The 26,069-nt window shown below is 44.1% G+C and overlaps 1 protein-coding gene across 3 annotated transcripts in view; it reads left to right on the top strand.

Moving 5' to 3' along the window:
• ZMAT4 (zinc finger matrin-type 4) overlaps positions 1-26,069 on the top strand; it is a 241,476-nt gene that overhangs the window by 160,156 nt on the left and 55,251 nt on the right. For all 3 annotated transcript variants that reach the window (XM_033158971.1, XM_033158970.1, XM_033158972.1), the window contains exon 5: positions 4,185-4,412. In XM_033158971.1, the coding sequence (XP_033014862.1) occupies positions 4,185-4,412 (228 nt within the window). The remainder of the gene's footprint in view (positions 1-4,184; positions 4,413-26,069) is intronic.

Here is a 26,069-nt window from a genome sequence, read left to right as displayed (position 1 = left end):
GCCTTCTCAGTGCCCTCCCTGTTAAACACCCTCCCTTCAGAGGTCAAGGAGATAAACAACCACACAACCTTTAGAAGACATCTGAATTCAACCCTATATAGTGCAGTTTTTAACGTTTAACGTTTTGTTATGTTTTTGTATATTCTGCAAGCCCCCCAGAGTGGCTGGGGCAACCCAGTCAGATGGGTGCGGTACAAATAAAACAACAACAGCACTGCAAATACAATACAAATACTAACAGATCCCACCTAAATCTACCTGTGCCTGGCTTAGGCACGGCACAGCCACTGGGAAGTACATGATCTTCAGTCACGATTCTTCCGCTTTCATCAGATATAAATTCTGAGGTTATTATTACCAGCTTTGACAATGGCTGAAGCCTAGTTCCCTGCAGGGCAGAAGCAAGATGATAAACAAAGAGTTGTCTGCCCAGAAGAGCAAAACTTTTAGTTTTATGGCCCAAGACATAGTGAAACAACTTCTCTCATATGCTATCTGGTGATAAATGTCTGCAGTTTTACAGAGATGTGGCAATGTTTTATTTATTTACAAGGTGCCAGACACCCCCACCCACACAACCACAACTAATAATCAGATTTGCTAGCAAGGGGAGAGGAGAGGAGAGGGTCATTCCTTTTCTTTAAGCTGTGCAGAGTGCAAGACATTTTTTCTCTTTAAATGCTATGGTAGCAACTCCTGTGCATGTAAAAGGGAAAACTCAGACCAGATGGAAAGGGGTGAGGAGAGAGCGGCTGTGGCATGAAACAGCTCTCGGGGGGGGGGGGGAATAGTGGCATACTGTGGCTTTTTGGCAGCCAGGGTCTTCTAACGCTGACGCCACCAGATTCTGAGTGGATGCAACAGGTGCCCAGTGGGGAAGCAAGCTGCACCAGGGCCGGGCCTTGAGAGAGAAGAGAGCACGGCTCTACACCAGGCTTCCCCTGGTGCAGCTTGCCTCTCCATAGGTTGCCTGTCATGGAGGCACCTGGTTACGCCCTTTTGCGCCTTCAGAATAATGTGCCCAGGGCCGGCTGCCCCACAGCCCCAGTCAGGCTATGCCAGTGTGGAGGAATCCTGCAAGAGTCGGACAAAAGAGGGTTCCTTCTTCACAGAACACATCATTAATCTAGGGATGCAGCAATGGCCACTTGTTGAAACAGTTTTGAATTAAGATTAGGCTTTGCACATTTAAATCCCAAAGAATCTTGGGAGCTATAGTTTTTTAAGGGTGTTGAGAATTATAGGTCTATGGGGATTCCCCCCCCCATGATTCTTAGGGGAAAGTCATGTGCTTTAAGTGTGCATTACTGTAAATGTATGGTGTGTACATAGCTTTAGACAACTCCAGAGTGGGGGACAGATCTTCCCCGATGGCAATAGTTACAAGGGCTTGATAGATATTTTCACCCCTCCTATTGCAAGAATCTGGTGATCTTTTGTTTGAGAAGGAGGGGGCAGAAACTGCTCTTCTGTTCTTCCGTCCCTGCCTTCCTGACTGGTGTGTGAGAGAGAATCTTATCTATGTAGTGATAAGATGGCTGAGTGAGAACTATAACACTCATGCAAGCCTGTAGATTCTGTAGTATATAGTATCTATTAGAAAGCTGCTAAAGTCTGGTGCTCACAATGTGCAGTTGTGAGTCCACTGCACCGGGACCTGTTCTCTGGGATTGGAAGGTCGGTGAAGGTGCTCCAGTCGCCTAGCCTAGGCGTGGGCAGGACCGGGTGTACTGGCAGTTCAGAGGCAGCAGATTTCAAGAAGAGTCTTAGCTCAGTGGCTGGGCACCTGTTTTTCACATAGAAGGTCCCAGGTTCAATCCCCAGCAGTTCCAGGTGGGCTCAGAGGGATTCTGTTTTGAAACACGATGGAGTTGCTGCCAGTTTGTGTAAAGAGTACTGAGCTTGATGGACCAATGGTCTGACTCTGTATGAGACAGTTTCCTATGTTCCTTTGTTATAATGCACCAACTCATAGGATAAATATCATGATGGTATAACAAAACACCATGGAATAATAAAATGCAGAAGGTTATTCAAATTCACTCTCTAAAAATGCTTGATGAAGCAACAATGTTTTCTGCAGGTGGCGAAATATCAGAATTGTCTGATTTCAGTAGGATGTGACTTCGTACAATTGGCCATGCAAAGACCAGAGGTTTCCACGCCTCACAGCCCCAAGTCCAGGCAGGCCAGAGGCATGGCCACAGTTGAACAGGCCAACTAGGGTAAAATTGCTAACATGAGAATAATAATAATACTGTGGGAGAGGGGTATTCTTTTTGTTGTTGTTGTTGTTCAGTCGTTCAGTCGTGTCCGACTCTTCGTGACCCCATGGACCAGAGCACGCCAGGCACGCCTATCCTTCACTGCCTCTCGCAGTTTGGCCAAACTCATGTTAGTAGCTTCGAGAACACTGTCCAACCATCTCATCCTCTGTCGTCCCCTTCTCCTTGTGCCCTCCATCTTTCCCAACATCAGGGTCTTTTCTAGGGAGTCTTCTCATGAGGTGGCCAAAGTACTGGAGCCTCAACTTCAGGATCTGTCCTTCTAGTGAGCACTCAGGGCTGATTTCTTTAAGGATGGATAAGTTTGATCTTCTTGCAGTCCATCCCGACATTAGCAGAATGGAGATGTAAATTAATAGAATTTGTTGAAATGGCCAAAATGACAGCTAACATCAGAGGCCGCTCAAATCAAGATCTAATCAAAGAGTGGGAAGGGCTGAAAGAATACATGGAGAAGTACTGCTCTGTGGTAGAGCAAGGTGTGAAAGCACATGGAAAAGAAAGATAAAAAGTAATTTGAAGTAAAAAATATATTTATTTAAAAACAACACAACTGGAAATGTAACAATAACTGGAATTATTAGGTATGTGATCACACATGGGTGAGGGGAAGTAAAGGGGGGAGTAGGAGGGAGGGGGAATTTATATGGCACACGAAAATGATATATGATGATGTAATATGTATGAATTCTGGAATCTTTATTCAGAATATGTATTTTTGTTTGTTGTTATTTATGTTTGGAAATAAGTAAATATCAAAAAATAATAATTCATTCATTCATTTACTTATTTATTTCTCAATGTATATGCCACTCAACTGGCGTGGGCATTGAATCTTAATTCAAACTTGGGGTTGGGATAGTGTCCTCCATTACACCAGTAACAGGCTGTTTTGGGGGCAGAGGAACAAACAACTGACTGTGTAGCATATACACAGAGCATAGGAAGCAATGTATATTTAAAGCAGTTGTCATATCAATTGCCATGGATTTCACCTCAAAGAATCCTGGGAACTGTAGTTTTTGAGGGTGCTGAGAATTATTAGGAGGCCACCCCGTCATTCCTTTCACAGCTGCAAGAGGAAGAGGCTATTAAGCCATTCTGAGAATTGTAGCTCTGTGTGGGGAATGGGGGTTTCCTAACAACTCTTAATCCCCTTAACCAACTGCAGTGCCCAGCAGTCCTTGGGGGAAGCTGGGACTGTTTAAAGTGGCATGAGACTGCTTCAAATGTACAGTGCAGAAGTAGCCTTATGCTGAATCTGATCACTGGTCCTTCTAGCTTTGCATTATCTACTCTGACTGGCAGTGTCTCTTCAGGGCTTCAAGGAGCAGTTTTTCCCAGCTGTGCCTGGAGGCACCAGCAACTGAACCTGTGACCTTCTGCCTGCAAGGCAAATGCTCCAACCCTGCACTGCAATTCTTCCCCAGCTCTGTCCTCCAACAGAGAAGAACGGCTTCAGTATCTGCTGCCTGAGGCAGTTCCCTTGCTTTATCCAATGCCAGGAGCTGTCTGACCACACAGGCTCTTCCTCTGCTAGTGGCAAGATGCCACAGATGATGAGCGCTCACCACATGGCTGCATGCACCCCACAATTATAGTTGCCATTGGCCACTATGAGGATAAATGTGAAAGGTAAACCATTAAGGGCACCTCCCTTACCTAGTTTAGGAAGTGAGGCCCAAGCCGGAGGTGGGTCTGGAAGTGGAGTGAGAAAATGGAGTGAGAAAGAGTGGCTGAGGAAGCCCAGCCAGATGGTTGGGGTATAAATTATTATTATTATTATTATTATTATTATTATTATTATTATAGCTAAAGGAGAGAAGGCCCGTTGGGCATAATTATGTAATAAAACTATTTCTTATTCAGCTCACCTGATCTGCTTTTGTTCTCTTGCAGAGACCAATCTGAGTTCCCTAAAGCAGTCACACCTGGATAGTTCTCCTGTGGTGTCTTTGCCCCATCAGAGAAGAGACTCTGACAGGTACTGCCAGCTCTGCATGGCTTGGTTTAATAACCCAATGATGGCACAGCAACACTATGATGGGAAGAAGCACAAAAAGAATGCAGCCAGGGCGGATTTACTACAGCAACTAGGGAAGACGCTGGATCTAGGCGAATTAAGAGGTAAGAGCCTTTGGTTTTCTAAAAGCATCAACATGGGAACCCTCTGTGGGCTCTCCCCAGTGCTCCAAGGGTCCATGTGGCAAGCCATTGGGAGGGCTCCATGCGGTTCCAGTGGTTTCCATCACACCCGTCGAATGCCCTACCCCAACGGCTCAAGGCATCTTAGGGTGCAGCATCTGTCTGTCTGTCTGTCTGTCTGTCTCTCTCTCTCTCTCTCTCTCTCTCTTTTCCTGGGATCTGATGTGGGATAGCAGTTCTGCTGCCTCATAGGAGTGATACATCACACAGCCCTTCTCCATCCTGAGAAAACCCCTTAATCCTGATTTTATTTTATTTTCTTCTTTGGTAGATTTACAAAAAATAAAAACACACACTCCTGAATTAATCTTATAAAGGGGCAGAAATAAATGCAGACACACGAAGCATTTTTTTAAATGAAGAAAATCAAGACTGCACTCTGCTGCCCCATTCTTCCCACCCAGGGCAGCCCTGCCTTCTGTCTGCACCTCAGGGCTGGCGCCTCATGCGAGACTGGGCCTTGGCAGCAAAAGCAGCCTCTCCTCTTCCTTGCCCACTCTCCACAAGGCACCTGTTATGGGAAAAAATCCAGGTGTGAGGCTGCCCAGTCACCTGGCTCGTCAGGCAGAGCCTGTGGGTTCCTGCAGACTGATAAAGGAAGGAGACCAGCCACCAACTGGAGCAAAATGGCTTCGATCAACGTTTATTGAGCAACAGGTTCAAGGCAAGATTAAACACCGGGAATGGGGTTACAAAAACTTTTAAAACTTCCCTCATTCCCCAGAATACAGTTCGTAAAACATCATCACTACATCACTGTTACATCACTAAAACGTCACAAAAGGGGCAGGTTGTACTGGATTAACATAGAGGAAATGAAATGCAAATGTTAGATAAGTACCAGGAGGAACATCTTGAGTGTCCTTCTGGGCAAAACAATGAAACCTTGTTTGCATAGACTGTCACCTAGGTGGGCTCCAGAGGAAAGCATTTGACCAGTGATTGTTCCTTGGGGTCTCTTCCTGTGTGTACGTGGTCTCCCGCTTGAGGGATAATGGTGGGGACCAAGCAGTTCTGAAGCCCTTGGTTAAAAGAAGTAAAATGGCGGTGGAATGAAGAGAATCCGTAAAGGCATTGATTTTATATGATTTTCCAAATATTTGAGGCTTGTAGCAACAGAAAAGTCCGAAAGGAAAAGTCTTAGGCTGGCCAGTTCAGTTCATTGTCTTCCCAGCAGGGAGCCATCAACACGGAGCCTGTGAGCATGCCCGCATCCACAGCCTGAGAAGAGGCGGGCAAGAGTGGCGCTGCCGGTGGGGCTGGAGGGCGCAAGCGACCTCCTCAGGCCGTGGCGCCTTGTGCCAGTAGCCTCAATGGCTAAGACGTCCCTGGCCAGTGGTCTGACTCAGTATAAGGCAGTTTCCTATGCGTGAATTGCCTTCAGACACTTGTGGTGGGTCTTGCCTGGGGCCACAAAAGAACCATTGATGGGGCTTTATGCATCCTACAGACCACAAGTTAGGCACCCTTGGTCTAAAATATCCTACTTTAGGACAGCTGCAGACTAAAGAATATGGCCCATTTTCCACCTTGTTCCCATGGAATCCCAGCAGGTGAGGTCTCCCTGGGGGAGGGAGGGTCTGCAACCATTTTTGCCAAGGTCCATTCATTCCTCATTTTTACAGGAAATGTCCACCCAAATCCCTTCCTGCTCCGCTGAAATCTGTTAATTATGTAAAATCTTGACAAAACACAGATCTCCTGGGTTAGCGAAACATGCTTTTCCCTTTCCCCTTTTTCATGCCTTTAACTTCCTGCAGTCAAGTACTATTAGCTGGAAGCCCATCAAATGTGGAATGTTTTATCCATTTATGTCCTGATCAAGTTTGCAGATGACACCAAATTGGGAGGGGTGGCTAATACCCCAGAGGACAGGATCACACTTCAAAATGACCTTAACAGATTAGACAACTACACTTGGACAAAAAAAAAAATGAAAGGCACAAATACAGGATGGGTGACACCTGGCTTGAGAGCAGTACATGTGAAAAGGATCTAGGAGTCTTGGTGGACCACATATTTGACATGAGTCAACAGTGTGATGCAGCAGCTAAAAAAGCCAATGCAATTCTGGGCTGCATCAATAGCAGTATAGCGTCTAGATCAAGGGAAGTAATAGTACCACTATATTCTGCTCTGGTAAGACCTCACCTGGAATACTGTGTCCAGTTCTGGGCACCACAGTTCAAGAAGGATACTGACAAGCTGGAACGTGTCCAGAAGAAGGCAACCAAAATGGTCAAAGGCCTGGAAACAATGCCTTATGAGGAACGGCTTAGGGAGCTGGGTATGTTTAGCCTGGAGAAGAGAAGGTTAAGGGGTGATATGATAGCCATGTTCAAATATATAAAAGGATGTCATATAGAGGAGGGTGAAAGGTTGTTTTCTGCTGCTCCAGAGAAGTGGACATGGGGCATTGGATTCAAACTACAAGAAAGAAGATTCCACCTAAACATTAGGAAGAACTTCCTGACAGTGAGAGCTGTTTGGCAGTGGAATTTGCTACCAAGGAGTGTGGTGGACTCTCCTTCTTTGGAGGTCTTTAAGCAGAGGCTTGACAGCAATCTGTCAGGAATGCTTTGATGGTGTTTCCTGCTTGGCAGGGGGCTGGACTGGATGGCCCTTGGGGTCTCTTACAACTCTATGATTCTAAGATTCTATGTCTCACTAAAGGGATTTGAAAACAGAAGGGTTTCCTAGCTCTACATTATACAGGTTTTTTTAATGTGCTGTGTTCCTTTCCCCTTTTCCTGTCTGAGCTCCACAAAATGCAGGTTGAGTTTATAGATGAATCTCCTGTTATTAAATCCTTCTTGAATGGGTGGCAAGCACATGCCACAAGTGTTCTTCAGAATATATGTAAAACACAGAGATTGAAGCATTCTCCTCTCATCTGCCCCAAGGCGTCACAGTACGATTAGACGTGAGATGGAAATAGGTGGTTCTCTTTTATTTGCAGCGTCTACCGCCTTGGGCAGAATTTCGTTTTACATCTTATTCCAGAAAAACCAACAGCCTTGGCCGAGAGGCCCCGTGGGCCTTATGCTCCAGCGCCCTCTGGTGCAAAACTCTTGCAACTGCAGCATGAAGTGGCTTCCTGGGCTTCTTTCCTCCGTTAGAGTGGCTTAAGACCATGCTGGCCACAGCTTTAACCTTCCCTTGGGATGCACAGGTGGTTGCCAAGGGAGTCTTGAGCTCCTGCCCAGCACCTTCATATTAAATTCCTTGAATGATCCAAGTCTAGTCAGGTCAATAGGGGCGTATGGTGTGTTAGGGGAGGGGTAGTACCTCTGGTGGGGGACATGTCATGCTCTTTCTGGGGTAGTTTGTCCTCACCCTGCTTCCAGCTCTCACCTGCGGCTCCAGGTGAGAGGGTTTCAAACACTTGGTGAGTTAGACTTCCCTGAATGTGAAGATAGGTGCAGAGGAGACCAATAGTGGGTCCAGCAGTCAAGAAGGCTGTTTCTGCAAGTGCTGTAAATAAATATAATAATAATAATAATAATAATAATAATAATAATAATAATAATAAACATTTATTTGTATCCCGCCCTCCCTGGCGAGTGAGGGACAAGTGGGGCTTGTCGTCTACCTGGGAAGGGAGCCCATCTAGGAGAAGGAGAACCCTGTTCCTTAACCTCTGCTGCCTTGCATGGTATCTTCAGGAGAAGAAAAGGCTTAGGATCCACAAATCCGGAGTGGCATTCCTAAAATGGTTGGATGGCACCGTGTGCTCCTCCTTCCAGCAACTGTGGCAAACATTGGTGCAAATATTCTGCTTTCCTTTGGACCACATCAGAGAGGCCAAAAAGGGTGCCTTGCTGTTTGGTCAGCCCAGAACCTCCATCCACACAGCCCAGGCTTGCACCTCGGGGAGATCATTTGGTGCTGCTAACAGAGTGGTGTGACTTCACCCCTGGAGGCACACTCCATTGTCTCTCGAGACAGAGGGATGGCAACAACAACCTCCATCTGGTCATATCAACCCTGATTTGCTCCTTGTGTTCCATGGCCAACTATGGGCTCATCCACACTTCCACTTGTCCAGTTGTTTCTGGGCATGAGTTTGAGTGGTTTTCCATTTGCCCCTCTACCCTGATGTTTACTGCTGAATTGGAAGAAACTGGATTGGCATTCTTCCCAATTCAGTGGTAAACAGTGGGGTTTTCCCAGGGAAAAGTGGCAGTACAAGAGGAGGTGTGGATGAGCCCTATGACAATGGGAACAGAAGCAATATAGCTCTTAGGAGCAGGTGATGGGGCCAATCAGAAGGGAAATGAGGGAGGCTGAAAAGAAAAGGGACTCTTAGGACCTGAGGCAGCAAAATGGCGGACGACGAGAGAGAGAGGGAAAGAGAGAGCACATGTCAGAAAGATCTCAGTGCAATCTAATAAAACTAAGTTTTGCTCTGGTGCAAGATAGCATCTTAAAAACTAGTACAGAGCAGATGTGTCAAGTGTCCCTGGGAAGGGATTCCACAATGTGGATGGCTAGCTGAAAAGCCCTTGCCTCTTACCTACAGTGATATAATAAAAAATGGAAAGTATTATTATTATTATCCTCATCATTATCATCCTTGTCATTAATTTATTGATCACCTTCTAAGACACCATCTCAATGAGATTTATATATAACTAGTGATTTCAGCCCGTTAAAATAACGGGTGCTAGAACAGAAGCCGCCTCCCTCCCTCTCGCTCCTCCTCCCTCCCTCCCTCCCTGCGGCCAGCCGGCCTCCGTCTCCTCTCCCGCGGCCTCCATCATGTCTTCTTCCCCTTCTCCGGAGACGGGGCCAGGGTTCGAGTGCGCCCTGGCCCGGCAGGACGGCTTGGTGGGGCTCCGCCTCGGGCAGCACTTGGCAGGCGGGACGGGCTGCGTGGTGTGGGACGCGGCGCTGGTGCTGGCACGCTTCCTCGAGAAGGGGGCCGAGGACTCGGAGGCAGCGGGCTCAGGCACCGGCCTCGTGGGCCTCATGGCTGCCAGCCTTGGGTACGCCGCCGCTGCGGCCAGGCCTCGCCTCAGAATCACCGTGGGGGCTGCCGTCTTGCTCAGTGTGGCCTACACGGACTGGCAGCAGCGGCACCCTGGAGCCTTTAAGAATGACAAGAATGCTCCTCCTCCCTTCTCCTCCCCTCCTGGGGCGGTGGCAGTTAAAGCGGAATGCCAGCGCTCTGCGGGGGCGGGCTGCTAGGCCTCGGGGCTCTCGTTGTAGCGGCGGCAGCGGCAGCATGGCCTTCCTCCTCGGCCTCCCCTCTCTTCTGGAGCGTCGGTGTTCCATTTCAACCGCCCCGCTTCAACTGCCGCCGCTGCTCCCGGCCCGATGTCTCTCCATCCAATCCCTGTGTCCCTGGGGCACATGCTCAGTAGCGCAAACCCAGAGACACAGGGACTGGACGCAGAGACACTTGCGTTTTATATATATAGATTGAAAGCAGTTAAAAACACAGAAACATTTGAAACAATACTAAAACCCTAACAAGTGGACACTCATGGTAAAAAACCATTTATCAAGCCAGGAAAGACTTGGACTGGACAGACTTTGAACGGACCGTTAGAGGAATGTCCTTAGTAAAGTAAGACACATGGCTACCATATTTTCCAGTATTAACTAAAACGAACCCAAAATAATGTAAGGCGTTTCAGCTTATTCCTAATTTCTTTGCTACAGTCTCTTAAAAAAAACCAGACAAAAAGTGGAAATGAATAAGTAAAAATCCTCCTGAAGAGCATAACTTTCTATGCTTATTTCTAACTGGGATGTACATGTAGCAGATGTCCACATTCCAGAAAAATTCAAATGCTTTGCTTGATCATGAGACCTGTGAAGATTTCTGGGTGGTTCTGCAAAGAACTGCCACATCCTTCCAATTCCAATCCAGCACAAATATCTCTTTTGAAACTTTCCCAAAGGTTTTCACATCTGCCAAGTCAATTTCTCTTGCTCTAATAGCCAGAAGATCTAAGTAACAACAACTGGGGGAGGGGGAATCTCACCCTAATTCTACCAACTGACAGCTTTTTCTGCCTGTTGACAAGCTTCAAAGTTTTGCAACATTCTGTCCCTGAGCAATACAAGAAAAATTGCTTTTGTTTTCCCAATGAGTTGCTTCACTTGAGCAATGTTTACAGGCCCATCTGTATTTAATTTTATATGAAACATCCTCTCCAGTTTTGATAATGCTGTCATTCTTCAGAAATTGTCATCTCTTCCCAAATCTAACATTTGGGATTTCATCAGTTTAATTAAATAATAATGCCATTGCACCTATAACTCCATGCCCAGGCAGTAGGAAGGTTCGTTCCCTTGTGATGAGAAGTATCCTGAAGGCTTTATGGCATTTTTCTAAGATCTGTTTATTTCTAGATGATGATGATGATGATGATGATGATGATGATGATGATGATAAAGGTAAAGGGACCCTTGACCATTAGCTCCAGTCACGGACGACTCTGGGGTTGCGGCGCTCATCTCACTTTCAGGCCGAGGGAGCTGGCGTTTGTCCACAGACAGCTTTCCTGGTCATGTGGCCAGCATGACTAAACCACTTCTGGCACAATGGGACACCATGACAGAAACCAGAGCGCACGGAAAACGCTGTTTACCTTCCTGCCGTAGCGGTACCTATTTATCTATTTGCACTGACGTGCTTTCGAACTACTAGGTTGGCAGGAACTGGGACCAAACAAAGCCCGTGAGGATTTGAACTGTCAACCTTCAGATCGGCAAGCCCAAGAGTCTCAGTGGTTTAAACCACAGTGCCCCCCTGCATCCCTTTTTATTTATAGATATTGTTGAACAAGAAAGAAATGTGCAAACCCACAAGTTGGCAAGAAGAACAGCATCAGCAGCATCCCCACAAGCAATGCAGGCCCACAAGTGGGGAGTGGGGAATTCAGTTCAATTTCATTTAGAGGTCGTTCCGAACCAAAACACAGCCATCCTTCAAAATTCATATATCTCCAAATTTTGCAACACAGTTCTCTGGTCAAGTACTGCATACAAAAATGCACACAATATGGTAAAATGTGCATAAAAATGCCTATTAGTCAAAATAAATAAAAATGCTTTATATTAGAGGAAATTGCTTTGAAAACTTGCATATTAGGGAAAATTGCATACAGAAATATGTATATAAAGGGAAATTAGCAGTAAAATGCTGATGAATTTTCATGAGAGGTTTTTTTATACTGAATTTAAGATTGGAAAAATGAGAAACAGATTGATAGATTCATCCCTTCTTAGATGGCTACTTCCAGAGAAGCCAGCTAAAGAACTCAAGGGGATCCAGATTGTCAGTATTTATTATGATAAATCATACCAGGACATCTCTGGCTACGTGAAGCAATATAGAAATATAAGAAATTAAATGAAAACAATACGTAAAGCTGAGCGATAAAGATTGGCGCTGCTTTGACCAGATTTGTGGGGAACTTGGTAAATTAGGTCATAAACTTAATATTCCAGCATTGCATCAGACTTTGTGCTTGCCCTAGTTTCTTCATTCACATTTGTGGCCAGCAGCGAGTTTGTTTATTTATTTTTATTTATTCCTTTCAAAGGAGCCTCAGGTGGAAAACAACAAAAGATTAAAGAATGGAAGCATTTTAAAAAAAACTTAAATCCATTTCAGTACAGGTGCAGACTGGGAAAGATCTCTACTTAAAAAGGTTTTTGGGAAGAGGAAGGTCTTCAGCAGGTGCTGAAAAGGTCACAGAGGCAGTGCCTGCCTAATCTTCAAGGGGAGGGCCTTCCAAAGGGCAGATGCCACAACACTCAAGGCCCAAGTCCTGCATTTTGTGGAACGGACATCCTGATAAGATGGTACCTGCAGAAGGCCCTCACCTGCAGAGTGCAGCAAATAGTTGAGTATATAATGAGAGACAATCTTTCAAATATTGTATTTTCAAACACTATTCTACAGATATTGAGGGCCACTTGGAGAAGTGAGTGAGGGGGTGGGGAGGGACAGTGCCTAAGTTCACAAAGTAGCCTGCCAACAAGATCTGTTTGCATGAGGGTTGAAGGAGGAGATCCATGGCAGCCTACTGTTACAAGCACATCGGCAGGGGGTAAAGTTGGCAACCAAAATGAAAGATTAATGTTTTTTCCCTATCCAGTTTCCAATTTACTATGCAAGATGCTGCAAATAAACTCCTGGTTCTCCTTTGAAACAACTTTCTGAGAGAGAGCCTCCTTGGACCTGCCTCCCCCAGCCTAGTGACCTCTAGATATTTTGAACTCTGTCCAATAAACATATGGAGGGTGCTAAGTTGGAGAAGGTTGCCTTAAGTGTTATGGATGATTACTATTATTCCATTTATATCCCATCTTTCCTGAAAGGAGCACGTATTGGGTCCCCTGCCTCCATCTTCCCCCACAGCAACCTTTGGAGGTCGATTAGGCTGAGAGACTTGCTCAAGGTCGCCTCCTCGTGTAAGAGGAGCTTGAGAAATAAATACTCTATAAACAAATATAGCTAATTCCTTTCTTCAGGACTACCTGCTGGTGTAGGCAATAACATGCCATGGAGACATTAATTGTGCATCAGTGGTGGATCTATAGTGGACTATTGACACACCACTCCACTTTGTTAGCTGTTCTGTGATGCATCCCCAAATGTGACTGCATTGTTGCCCTGTGGAGAGGCACTCCTACACTGTAGTGCAGCAAATGTGGGATAAAAAGAAAGGAAAAAACCTCCAGGAACATATGTGGTATGAAAAATTGCAGGATATAATCAGGAAGCGACAGGACATGTAACAGAAACAAAGTAATATGTCCTCTCCAAAACTTTCTCAGGCGCCAACAGTATTGAAAATGGGGTCAGGTGTGGTGTAGTGGTTAAGAGCGGTAGACTCGTAATCTTGTGAACCAGGTTCGCATCTCCGCTCCTCCACATGCAACTGCTGGGTGACCTTGGGCTAGTCACACTTCTTTGAAGTCTCTCAGCCCCACTCACCTCACAGAGTATTTTTTGTGGGGGAGGAAGGGAAAGGAGAATGTGAGCCGCTTTGAGACTCCTTCGGGTAGTGATAAAGCGGGATATCAAATCCAAACTCCTCCTCCTCCTCCTCTTTTTTTTCCTTTCTTCTTCTTCTTCTTCTTCTTCTTCTTTCTTCTTCTTCTTCTTCTCTTCTTCTTCCTCTTCCTCTTTTCCTTCTTCCTCTTCTCTCTTCTTCTTCTTCTTTTCTTTTCTTCTTTCTTCTTTTTCCTTCTTTTCTTCTTCTTCTTCTTCTTTCTTTTCTTCTTTCTTCTTTCTTCTTCTTCTTTCTTCTTCTTCCTCTTCCTCTTCTTCTTCTTTCTCTTCTTCTTTCTTTCTTCTTCTTCTTCTTCTTCTTCTTCTTCCTGCCCCAGGACTACGATGGGCACAATTCATCATGAACACACAATAAAAAAGATGTCTAGAGGGCATTCCTACCCCCATCTCTCTCTCTCTCTCTCTCTCTCTCTCTCTCTCTCTCTCTCTCTGTGTGTGTGTGTGTGTGTGTGTGTGTGTGTGCTCCCTTCTTTTCCTTGGTGGCTCTGCTCTTTCTCGGCTTTTGCTGGAATCAAATCTGATGAAGCAATGCATAAAGCAGAAGTAGCGATAGGGTGAATTATTAATTAATATCTGCAAAGCTATTTGATTTGTTAGTGCCGGGTGTTCTAAAACCATTTTAAAAAAAGAATAAGCTTCAGTTTCCTAGAAGCTGTTTAATATGGAAAAGAGTGTTAACTAATCTTCTTTTATAAATCTGATATCAGCCTCATGATTCATGATGTCCTGTTGAAGTGCCTCTTTTGATTTAACTGGTTTAGCACAGGTCAAGATTTTAAGAAGTATTTTAAAGGCATAGCGTTCTCTATTTGTTTATCCTGCCTTTAAAAAATAAGCCTGCTTCCCCCCACATACACACACAATCAACGAGAAAGCCTGCATGCAGTACGGGGGGGAGCAGGGTCAAAATATGGGTGACTGCTACTTCTGCACAGGGGGTGACATTCCAGCCACACAAACACCAGAGGTTTCTATATTATTATTATTATTATTATTATTATTATTATTATTATTATTATGACTTCTTATTTGCCCTACATCGAAAGATTCCAGGGTGGCTTACACACCCACACATACTCTCAGTTTAAAATAAAATATAGTCAGAGAACAAGGTAGGGGTGTGGGTGGGTGTACCGTCAGCATGTGATGGAAACCCCCTAGTGAATGTCCCAGATACACCTCTGTGGGCAGGGAATTCCACAGCTCAGGGGCTGCCACAGAGAATTCCCAGGCTGCTCCATGCAAGCTTCTGTTTGTTTTTTTAATAGAAATTTATTAAATTTTCAAGTAAGAAAACACACACACACAAAAAAACTATTACAAACAAAATACAAAATACAAAATACAAATACACCTAACTAAACAAAACTACAAATAAAGCAAAACAAACAAAATTACTTCTAAATATTTTATACTTATTCAAATCTTATTTAATGGACTTCCTCAAACCCCCTCTTCAGTGTTCATTTCAAATATACTTTAGTAACTTTATAACCACTTTAAATCTTCTTAAAAACTTATCTACCTCATAATTAATACCTAATTAGCAAAACTTATTTTAATACAAAAAAACTTTAATTCTTAACTCTACCACAAACATCCTATTTTAGCTTAACCTATTATTGCTATCACCTCAACTGTCCATTGATTCCCTTCAAATTTCTATCTTTTCACGTTTCTTTAAATAGTCTTTAAATTTCTTCCACTCTTCTTTCACCTTTTCCTCCCTCTGATCACGGAGTTTCGCTGTCAGTTCTGCGAGGTCCATATATTCAATCATCTTAATCTGCCAATCTTCAACAGTTGGTAACTCTTCAGTCTTCCAATTTTTTGTAATCCAAATTCTAGCTGCTGTTGTGGCATACATAAAGAAAGTTCTATCCTTACTGGGTATCTCATGGTTGGTCATGCCCAGCAGGAAGCCCTCTGGTTTCTTAGAAAAAGTGTTTTTCAGCACTTCTTAAAGCTCATTATAAATTTTCTCCCAGAAGTTCTTTACCTTTGGGCATGTCCACCACATGTGATAGAAGGTACCATCAACTTGCTTGCATTTCCAACATTGGTTATTCACCTTATGGTACATCTTTGCTAATTTAACTGGTGTTAGATACCATCTATACAACATTTTCATCATATTCTCTCTTAATACATTACATGCAGTAAAATTGGTTCCTTCCCTCCACAGTTTTTCCCAGTCCTCCATCATTATATTATGTCCCACATCTTTAGCCCAATCAATCATTGCTGATTTAACCATTTCGTCTTTTGTATGCCACTCCAATAACAGTTTATACATTCTAGAAAGATTCTTTGTATTTGGTTCAATTAATTCAGTTTCCAACTTAGATTTTTCCGTTTGAAAGCCTAGTTTTTTGTCTAGTTTAAAAACCTCATTTATCTGGTAATACTGTAACCAGTCAGTAACTCCTTCCTTCAGCTGCTCATAACTTTTCAACTTAAAGTTCTGACCTTCTTGTTCCAATATGTCAGAATATTTCAACCACCTTGCAGACATGTTAGGTCTTTTATAAGCTTTAGCTTCCACTGGAGACAACCATCTAGGAGTTTTCCTCTCTAACAAGTCTTTATTCCGCATCCACACCTGATACAAGGAATTTCTTATAATATGATTTTTAAACGTTTTATGAGCTTTAACTTTATCATACCAAAGATAGGCATGCTAGCCAAATACATTGTCATGTCCCTCCAGATCCAAGATATCTGTGTCCTCTAACTTGATCCAGTCTTTCAACCAACAAAATGCCGCAGCCTCAAAATAAATCCTTAAATCTGGCAGGGAGAATCCCCCTCTCTCTTTAGAGTCTATTAAAATCTTATATTTAATTCTGGGTTTTTTCCCCTGCCAGACAAATCTTGATGAGTCTTTTTGCCATTTTTTGAAGCAGTCCACTTTATCTATGATCGGGAGTGTTTGAAATAAAAACAACATCTTGGGTAAAACATTCATCTTTATGGCTGCTATCCTGCCCATCAATGACAATTTTAATCTTGTCCAGCTCTCCAAATCTCTTTTAATCTCATTCCACAGTTTCTCATAGTTGTCCTTAAACAAGTTCAAATTTCTCGGTGTCAAGTTCACTCCTAGATATTTTACCTTTTTGACAAAACTTAATCCAGTTTGTTCTTGTAATTTCTGTACCTGCAAAGGAGTCATATTTTTTGTCAGAACCTTCGTTTTTGTTTTATTTAATTTAAATCCTGCTACTTGTCCAAACATCTCAATTATCTCTAAAGCTTTAGGCACACTGATTTCAGGATCCTGTAAGGATAATACTAAATCGTCCGCAAAGGCCCTCAATTTCTATTCTTTCTCTCCCACCCTAATTCCTTTTATTTGCTTCTCTGCTCTAATCCTGCTCAAGAGTACCTCCAGGACCGTAATGAATAGTAGCGGGGAGATAGGGCACCCCTGTCTTGTGCCTTTTTCAATTCTAATTTCTTCGCATACCACATGATTGACAATAATTTTTGCTTTCTGTTCTTTATAGATGGCATCAATGCCATTCATAAATCTTTCTCCAACTTTCATCTTTTCCAAGTTCTTTTTCATAAAAGTCCAAGATATATTGTCAAAGGCCTTCTCTGCATCTATGAACATCAATACTGCTTCCGTATTTATCTTTTTTCTAGTCTCTCTAATATATCCACAATATTCCTTGTATTGCTTTTTTTGTCTTCCGGGCAAAAATCCCGCTTGATCTTTGTGGATATAGTCTTTCAGCACTCTCTTTAATCTCGTGGCCATGACATTGGCAAAAATTTTATAATCCACATTCAAAAGTGATATAGGTCTATAGTTCTTCATTAAAGTTTTATCCGAATCTGTTTTCAAAATCAATGTGATATACGCCTCTTTCCATGAGTCTGGTGCCCTACCTCCTTCCAACATCTCATTACAGACTTCTTTCAATGGTTGAATTAACCAATCCTTTAAAATCTTATAATACTTTGCTGTTAACCTATCCGGTCCTGGGGCCTTTCCAAGTTGCATTTTATTTATAGCATCTGTTATCTCTTGCACTGTAATAGGGTGGTTGAGTATACTAACTTTCTCTTCTGGGACTGTTCGCACGCCATTCTTTTCCAAGAATTGGTCAATCATTTCCTCTTTAATTTTTTCCTCTTTGTACAATTGTTTGTAAAATTTCTGAAAGCATTTTCTAATTTCCTCTGGATTCTCCACTTCTTTCTCTTTAACCTTCAAATTGGTGATGGTATTCATTTTCTGTCTTTTCTTTAATTGCCAAGCTAACATCTTCCCACATTTGTTAGCTGATTCGAAAGTTCTTTGTTTCATCATTTTAATTTTCCACTCAATTTCCTGATTCAATATTTTCGCGTACTGGGTCTGTGGTAACTTTATTTCCTTTTGAATTTGTTGATTTTTGGGGTGGCCTCTCAATTTTTTCTCCTTCTCTTTAATTTGATTCAATAATTTTACTTTTTCTTGATCCTGTTTTCTTTTCTTCAAAACTTTTTCTCTTATGAGTACCCCCCTCATTACCGCTTTACTTGCATCCCATACAATTCTCCTTTCCACTTGAGCATTCAAATTTATTTGAAAATATTCTTTGATTTTTTTTGTGGCCTCTTCTACTACTTTGATATCTCTCAACAAACCATCATCCAACCTCCACCTGAATGAATCCTTTGAGTATAATTTCAAGTCCAATTGTACTGCATTATGGTCTGAACAAGTCTTGGCCCATATTTCCGCCTTCTGTATCTTGGGGGTCAACACTCTCGATATCCATATATAATCCAAACGTGACCACGACTGTTGCGGTTCTGAAAAATACGTTGCCTCAGTCTCTGTTGGATTTCTTACTCTCCATGAGTCTATCAAGTCCAAATTGTCCACCATTTCAAAAAAGGTCTTGGGCAGTTTCCCCTCATTTGTAATTTTAGTCCTTTGTGATCTGTCCATCAAAGTGGAAACTGCCCCATTGAAATCTCCAAGACAAATAATATTATAATCCAAATAATCCAACAAGATATCATGTATTTATTTTTTTTTATAAAAAGTCGACTTCCCATTATTTGGCGCATACAGTCCCAGAATCAAGAATTTATCGCCTTGTGCTTAAATTTCAATTGCTATGTATCTTCCTTCCTCATCCTTGAATAATTGCTTTGGATTGTACTTTTCTCCTGCGTAAATTACCACTCCTCTCTTCTTGACTTTGATGATATAAATTCTTGGCCTAACTTTTTATTCTGTAAAATCCTTCTGTGATGTCGAACTACATGTGTCTCTTGTAAACAAATTATGTCCAATTTTTTCTTTTCTAATGCATGAAAAACCCTGTGTCTCTTCGGTCTCTGGTTCAAACTGTGAACGTTCCACGGTTTGAACCAGAGACCGGTTTGGATCGCCATAACGAGTGGTCGGGTGCTGCCGCCGTTCTAGCGCAGCGCCGGTGTTTTTCGGGATCTGGAGCGACCGCAACCGCGCTGCGGGCTCCGAAAACTTCGGAAGGAGCGTTCCGAAGCCGAGGGTTCTAGCGGGCGCCAGGAAAGTGCCGCCCCAGGTCTCAGGAACCCTTCGTAAGAGGGGGATCTGAGCGAGCTGGGCAACGGTACGGCGCTGAAGAGCCATCTTCTACCCGGAGATACGAAGCGGCGTGACCACCGTTTGTGAGCGACCTACCCTTCCTGAATTCGGAGAAAAGGACCTCTGTAAGTACTGTTTCTCATTTGAATTTGGACCTAAAACAAAGTAATTTGGCTTGCGGAGAGAGAGTAAAATCAGGAAGTCAACCTCTCTCGGAAAGTGACTGAGAAAGTAATGGGAATGAGCTTGAGCCATTCGAGCTTGCTTGCAAAGTTTTAAAATGCTTCCCTGAAACTGAGAAGACCCCGGTTTTGGGGGACTGGTTTAAATTTGGCATTTTTTGTTTATAATCGGATATTTCTTGGTGGATTTACAAATAAACACCGCTTCACCCTCTGGAATACGGAGTGCCGGGTCAGTAAGCGGGCGGCTAAGTGGATACTTTGTTTCTGGCTGTTTTGGATTGTTTCCAGCTGGATTGCTCTGTTTGACTGTTTGACTGTTTGACTGCTACAATTTAACTATATCAATAAAAGGCACATTGGAGTTTGAACTTTAAGCAACTGTTGCTTTGGGCTGTGTAATTCGCTGGATTTGGAACTAACTTTTTGACTTTGCTGTAGTTTAAAAAACTTTCTGGGAAGTTTGGAGTTCGGAGAAGCCTTTAGGGAAAATCGAAACTGCATGAGAGCTCCTGTTTACTGGGAAGACCGGCTCTGTTTTGCTCTTTGTTCTTGACTGTGTTTTGGTTGTGGCCACCTGGTGTTTACTTTAGTGAATTGTTTTGGAACTGGCTAACTGGAACTGTGTCTGTGAGAGTGACCTTGAATAACAGCTGCCATTGTAGAGATGCAAGACTCCACTCCTACTGCTCCGGTGTCATCCAGCACAAGGACAAAAATAAAGTTAAAGGAGGAGGAGGAGGCGGCGGAGAAGAGACGGAAAGGCTCAACGACAAAAAGCCTCGAGGAGCAAATGTTGGCTGCTTTTGAAAAAATTAATGAGAAATTGCAGACTGTCTCTGACACATTAGAGAATAAAATTAAAGACTTGTCAGACAATTTGAAAACGGAGATAAAGGAATCCTCTGAAAAATTGGATACCTCAATTAAATCAATTGAGAAAAGTGTGAAGGAAAATAGAGTTGCAATTCAGTCGATTGATAAAGAGGTAAAAGTATTGAAAAAAGAATCTGAGGAATTTAAAGAGAAAATTACTGTAGTGGAAACTCAAATTAAGAATTTGGACTTTGAAAAAGTCGAGAGAGTGGAAGCACAACAGAGAGACGTCCAAGAATCTCTGGCCTTTTGCAGTTGAAGGAAAGAGAAGCGAACCTGAGATTGAGAAATCTTCCAGAGTTGGAGGAGGGAAGTCTAAAGGACTATATAGTGAAGGAATTTTCAGTATTTTGGCAGCTGGAGGAAAACGATTTACAGTCATTCATTGTGAAAGCCTATAGATTTGGTGCAAAAGGCAAGAAGAACCCGAAAAGAGTGAATGACTGCATGGTGATATTCCAGAATAGGTTCCAGAGAGACCAAATTTTGGATTTTCATTACAAAAACAACCTCGTGGTACACCACAGGAAGGTGATCCTCTTTAAGGATATCCCAAGATACTTTTTAAATTTGAGGCTCAATTATAACGATTTGTCGACAGCTTTAAGATCAAAGAACATCCCTTTCAGCTGGGAATTCCCACAGGGTCTGACATTTAAATATAGAGACAGAAGAGTAAGAATCAAATCCTTTGAGGATAAGAAGAAATTCTTGGATCGTTACGCAGACGACTTTAAGGTTTCCTCTAGTAACCCTGTGAGTGCAATCCCAGCGAAACCAGAAGAGAAAGAATCAGAAGAAGAAGAAGACGTAGCCTCATCGGAATCAGAGGAAGAACTACAAGGGGCAACAGGCGGCACGGGGAAATAGGATGGCGATGAAGGTGTTAACATGCAAGCTTCTGAAGGCAGTGGAAATACCAAGAGGGTCCCCTCTACCAAGCTTAACACCTGAGTTCAGCCAGGCAGAAGTACTCAAGGAAGGCATTGAGCAGGCCAGAAGAGAGGGGAGGTATGGCTAGGGGAGAAAGAATGGCCTAGGGAGAGTCTCAAGGGCCAGCCACAATTGACTCCTAGACCTGAGATTTCCCACCCCAATGCATATATTGTTCCTGCTCTATAAAATTGTCCTCAAGTTGGACTCTGCTGCATTTGCCCTCCATCCTCACCTTGGAGAGATTGGTAGAAGGATATCCAGGGTCCCTCTGTCAGTGAATGAGCAGTTTCAGATGGGTCCCCACCAGTGTGTTCAATGAGGATGCATTCAGTGTGACATTAATGAAGTTTATATTAAAAATGTATCCACAGAGTACAAACGTGTTTTTAATTTTACATGACTGCAGTTCAGGCTTCCGAGGAAGGAAGAGCCTCGTGCGATGGCAGGACGTGGCCTCTGTGTGACCTCCACCCTGATGGGAGCCGCATATGCTTTGGCCGCATTGCAGGGACTGTTTCCTTGCTGCCACCAGCCACCAGGAGGAATATGTGCTAATAATAATAATAATAACAACAATAATAATAATAATACATTTTATTATTTATACCCTGCTCATCTGGCTGGGTTTCTCCAGGCACTCTGGACGGCTCCCAACAGAGGACTAATAACAGAATAAAACTTCATAGTTGTTTATTTCCTTGACATCTGATGGGAGGGCGTTCCACAGGGTGGGTGCCACTATCAAGAAGGCCCTCTGCCTGGTTCCTTGTAACCTCACTTCTCACAGTGAGGGAACTGCCAGAAGGCCCTTGGCACTGGACATCAGTGTGCGGGCTAAACGATGGGGGTGAAGACGTTCCTTCAGATTTACAGGACTGAGGCTGTTTAGGGCTTTAAAGGTCAGCACCAACACTTTGAATTGTGCTCAGAAACGAACTGGGAGGCAATGTAGATCTCTCAGGACCGGTGTTATGTGGTTCCGGCGGCCACTCCCAGTCACCAGTCTAGCTGCCACATCCTGGATTAATTGCAGTTTCCGAGTCACCTTCAAAGGTAAAGCGCATTGCAGTAGTCCAAGCGGGAGATAACCAGAACATGCTCTGGTGAGACAGTCCGCGGGCAGGTAGGGTCTCAGCCTGCGTACCAGATGGAGCTGGTAGACAGCTGCCCTGGACACAGAATTAACCTGCACCTCCATGGACAGCTATGAGTCCAAAATGACCCCCCAGGCTGTGCACCTGGTCCTTCAGGGACACAGTACCCCATTCAGGACCAGGGAGTCCCCCACATCCACCCACCTCCTGTCCCCCCAAAATACTACTTCTGTCTTGTCAGGATTCAGCCTCAATCTGTTAGCCACCATCCATCCTTCAACCGCCTTCAGGACCTTCACCGCCTTCACTGGTTCTGATTTAAAAGAGAGGTAGAACTGGGTATCATCTGCATACTGATGAACACCCAGCCCAAATCCCCTGATGATCTCTCCCAGTGTCTTCATATAGATGTTAAAACGCACGGGGCAGAGGACAGTACCTTGAGGCACCCCATAAGTGAGGGCCCAGGGGTCCAAACACTCATCCCCCCAACACCACTTTCTGGACACAGCCCAGGAGAAATTAGTGGAACCACTGTATAACAGTGCCCCCAGCTCCCAGAAGGTCCAGAAGGATGTGCTGGTATCAAAGGCCGCTGAGAGATCCAGCCCAACTAGATGCCGCATGGGAAAGTTTGAAAGTGGGGCAAAGTTTGGTAAAAGAAGACAGAGATCTTGGACCAGGATTGGACCTCTGTCATCAGTGCTTTTGTGAGCTTCCCACTGCGATGACTGAAATACACTCTACTTTTGATGTTTTGGAAACTGCAGTTAGTGCAGAATAGTTTGCTTCTTGTCATGGGTGAGTGTAAAAGAGCACACCCTGACTCCAGTTTTGACTCAGTTGCACTAGCTGTCTGCTTAACCAGCTCAAACTGCTGCCAAATGAAATTTTGAAGTCCCAAACAATCCCAAGTCTACAGAGCTTAAGGAACATCTCTGTTGCATAGGCACCCTCTCTCTTCTCAGCTCTACAGGGAAAGCTATGTAGTTTGATTTTCCTTCATTAATTACAGGGGCAGGCAATTATTATTTAGAAGGCAGCATATGGGGAGAGGAGATGGATGTATTTAATCCTCCACTGTGATTTGAATTGAAATCATCCCCATCTAGTGTGGCTTGTAGCTTTTTGGTTGCCAGTGGGAACCTTCCCCCTAAGACTCCAGCAATGCTAGGAGGGAGGAGGGAGTAGTCTTAAGCAAACACCTTCTTAACACTGTGTAAGAAGAGCCCTGGTGGTTCAGACCAAATCTCCATCTAGTCCAGCATTCAAGACTAGAGATAGCGCAGACTCTCAATTTCAGGGTCATGGGTTTGAGCCCCACATTGGGCAACAGATTCCTACACTGCAGGGGGCTGGACCAGATGACCCTTGCAGTCCCTTCCATCTCTATGATTCTGTGAGTTTATGATCCTGCAGCCTCTGGGAAGTCTGCAAGGAGGACTTCAGTACAACAGCACTTTTCCTCACTTGTGATTCCCAGCTACTGGTATTCAGAGTAGAGATGGGGAGAAATTTGACTCCTTTCAAATTACCAAATTCACAGATTTCACTTCAGTGATGGCTTTTTATAAATGTCTGTTGACAGACTGGAGGCTGTGACCCTGCTTGCTCTTCTCACCAACCTTCCTGCCATTCCCACCCCCCACATTAATCCCCTAGATCTTCCCCTTCTCAATGTGTGTGTGTGTTTGTGTGTGTGTGTACCATTGTTGTGCAACATTTTGCTCCCCGAACACACCTTGGCTTCATGCAAATCCAAGATTGTGTTGCAGCACTACAAATCCTCCATTTGGGGCTGCACAAAGACATTCTTACATTTCTATTGTACAGTGAAATGTACAGGATAAGCAGATGTAGGCACATAGTGCTATCCTTATTTAGTGTAAGTCCCAAAGTCACAGCCGTCCCACCCCCACCCCCAGCTCATGCCAGACTCTTTCTGCATTAGAATGCCACCTGCTGACACTGTGCTTGGTGCCCTAACTGGGAATATATTAGATGGGTGGGATGCTCTTTGTAAAACATAATTCTTTATTCTTGTCATACACAGAAAGTGACTATTTTTACCTATGGTAAACATTGTGTTGTTGTTCAGTCGTTCAGTCGTGTCCATCGCTTCGAGAAGACTGATCGCCAAAGAATTGATGCTTTTGAATTATGGTGCTGCAGGAGACTCTTGAGAGTCCAATGGACTGCAAAAAGATCAAACTTATCCATCCTTGAGGAATCATAGAATCATAGAATCATAGAGTTGGAAGAGACCACAAGGGCCATCCAGTCCAACCCCCTGCCAAGCAGGAAACACCATCAAAGCATTCCTGACAGATGGCTGTCAAGCCTCTGCTTAAAGACCTCCAAAGAAGGAGACTCCACCACACTCCTTGGCAGCAAATTCCACTGTCGAACAGCTCTTACTGTCAGGAAGTTCTTCCTAATGTTTAGGTGGAATCTTCTTTCTTGTAGTTTGAATCCATTGCCCCGTGTCTGCTTCTCTGGAGCAGCAGAAAACAACCTTTCACCCTCCTCTATATGACATCCTTTTATATATTTGAACATGGCTATCAGATCACCCCTCAACCTTCTCTTCTCCAGGCTAAACATACCCAGCTCCCTAAGCCATTCCTCATAAGGCATCGTTTCCAGGCCTTTGACCATTTTGGTTGCCCTCCTCTGGACACGTTCCAGCTTGTCAGTATCCTTCTTGAACTGTGGTGCCCAGAACTGGACACAGTATTCCAGGTGAGGTCTGACCAGAGCAGAATATAGTGGTACTATTACTTCCCTTGATCTAGATGCTATACTCCTATTGATGCAGCCCAGAATTGCATTGGCTTTTTTAGCTGCTGCATCACACTGTTGACTCATGTCAAGTTTATGGTCTACCAAGACTCCTAGATCCTTTTCACATGTACTGCTCTCAAGCCAGGTGTCACCCATCCTGTATTTGTGTCTTTCATTTTTTTTGCCCAAGTGTAGTACTTTACATTTCTCCCTGTTAAAATTCATCTTGTTTGCTTTGGCCCAGTTCTCTAGTCTGTTAAGGTCATTTTGAAGTGTGATCCTGTCCTCTGGGGTATTAGCCACCCCTCCTAATTTGGTGTCATCTGCAAACTTGATCAGGTTACCCTCAAGCCCATCATCCAAGTCATTGATGAAGATGTTGAATAAGACTGGGCCCAAGACAGAACCCTGTGGCACCCCACTAGTCACTTCTCTCCAGGATGAAGAGGAGCCATTAATGAGTACCCTTTGGGTTCGGTCAGTCAGCTAGTTACAAATCCACTGAATGGTAGCCTTGTCCAGCCCACATTTTACCAGCTTCTTTACAAGAAACATCATGGGGCACCTTGTCAAAGGCCTTGCTGAAATCAAGATAGGCTACATCCACAGCGTTCCCTTCATCTACCAAGCTTGTAATTCTGTCAAAAAATGAGATCAGATTGGTCTGACATGACTTATTTTTCAGAAACCCATGCTGACTTTTAGTGATCACAGCGTTCCTTTCTAGGTGCTCACAGACTTCTGGCGAGGACTTCCGGCGAGGACGCCATTGCGGGCGGTCGAGGGTCATTTCAGCAGCGAGACGACCCTGGCCTGTCCCGGGGGTAGGAGCTCCGCTACCGCACAGCGGGCTCCGCCAAACCGCGGGTTGAGCGTCCCGCGGCACGGGCTCTCCAGCGGGCCCACTATGGCGCTGAACCCTTCTCCTGTTCCCCTTGTAAAAGGGGCGCGGGAGTGAAAGGACAACGGCGCCGGGCTGTGGAGGCTATGCCCCAACCGGGCAGGCGAAGTGGCGGCTGCCGCCTGCACTGAGTGTGTCGTTCTACCTGATTGAAGTAAAAAAAGAAGAAACCCGTATGCCGTAGGTACGGAGTT

The sequence above is a fragment of the Lacerta agilis genome, chromosome 8, assembly GCF_009819535.1.
Source record: "Lacerta agilis isolate rLacAgi1 chromosome 8, rLacAgi1.pri, whole genome shotgun sequence".
NCBI lineage: Eukaryota > Metazoa > Chordata > Lepidosauria > Squamata > Lacertidae > Lacerta > Lacerta agilis.
The sequence above is the reverse complement of the archived record's forward strand: the minus strand, read 5'-3'. Positions and strand labels throughout refer to the sequence as shown.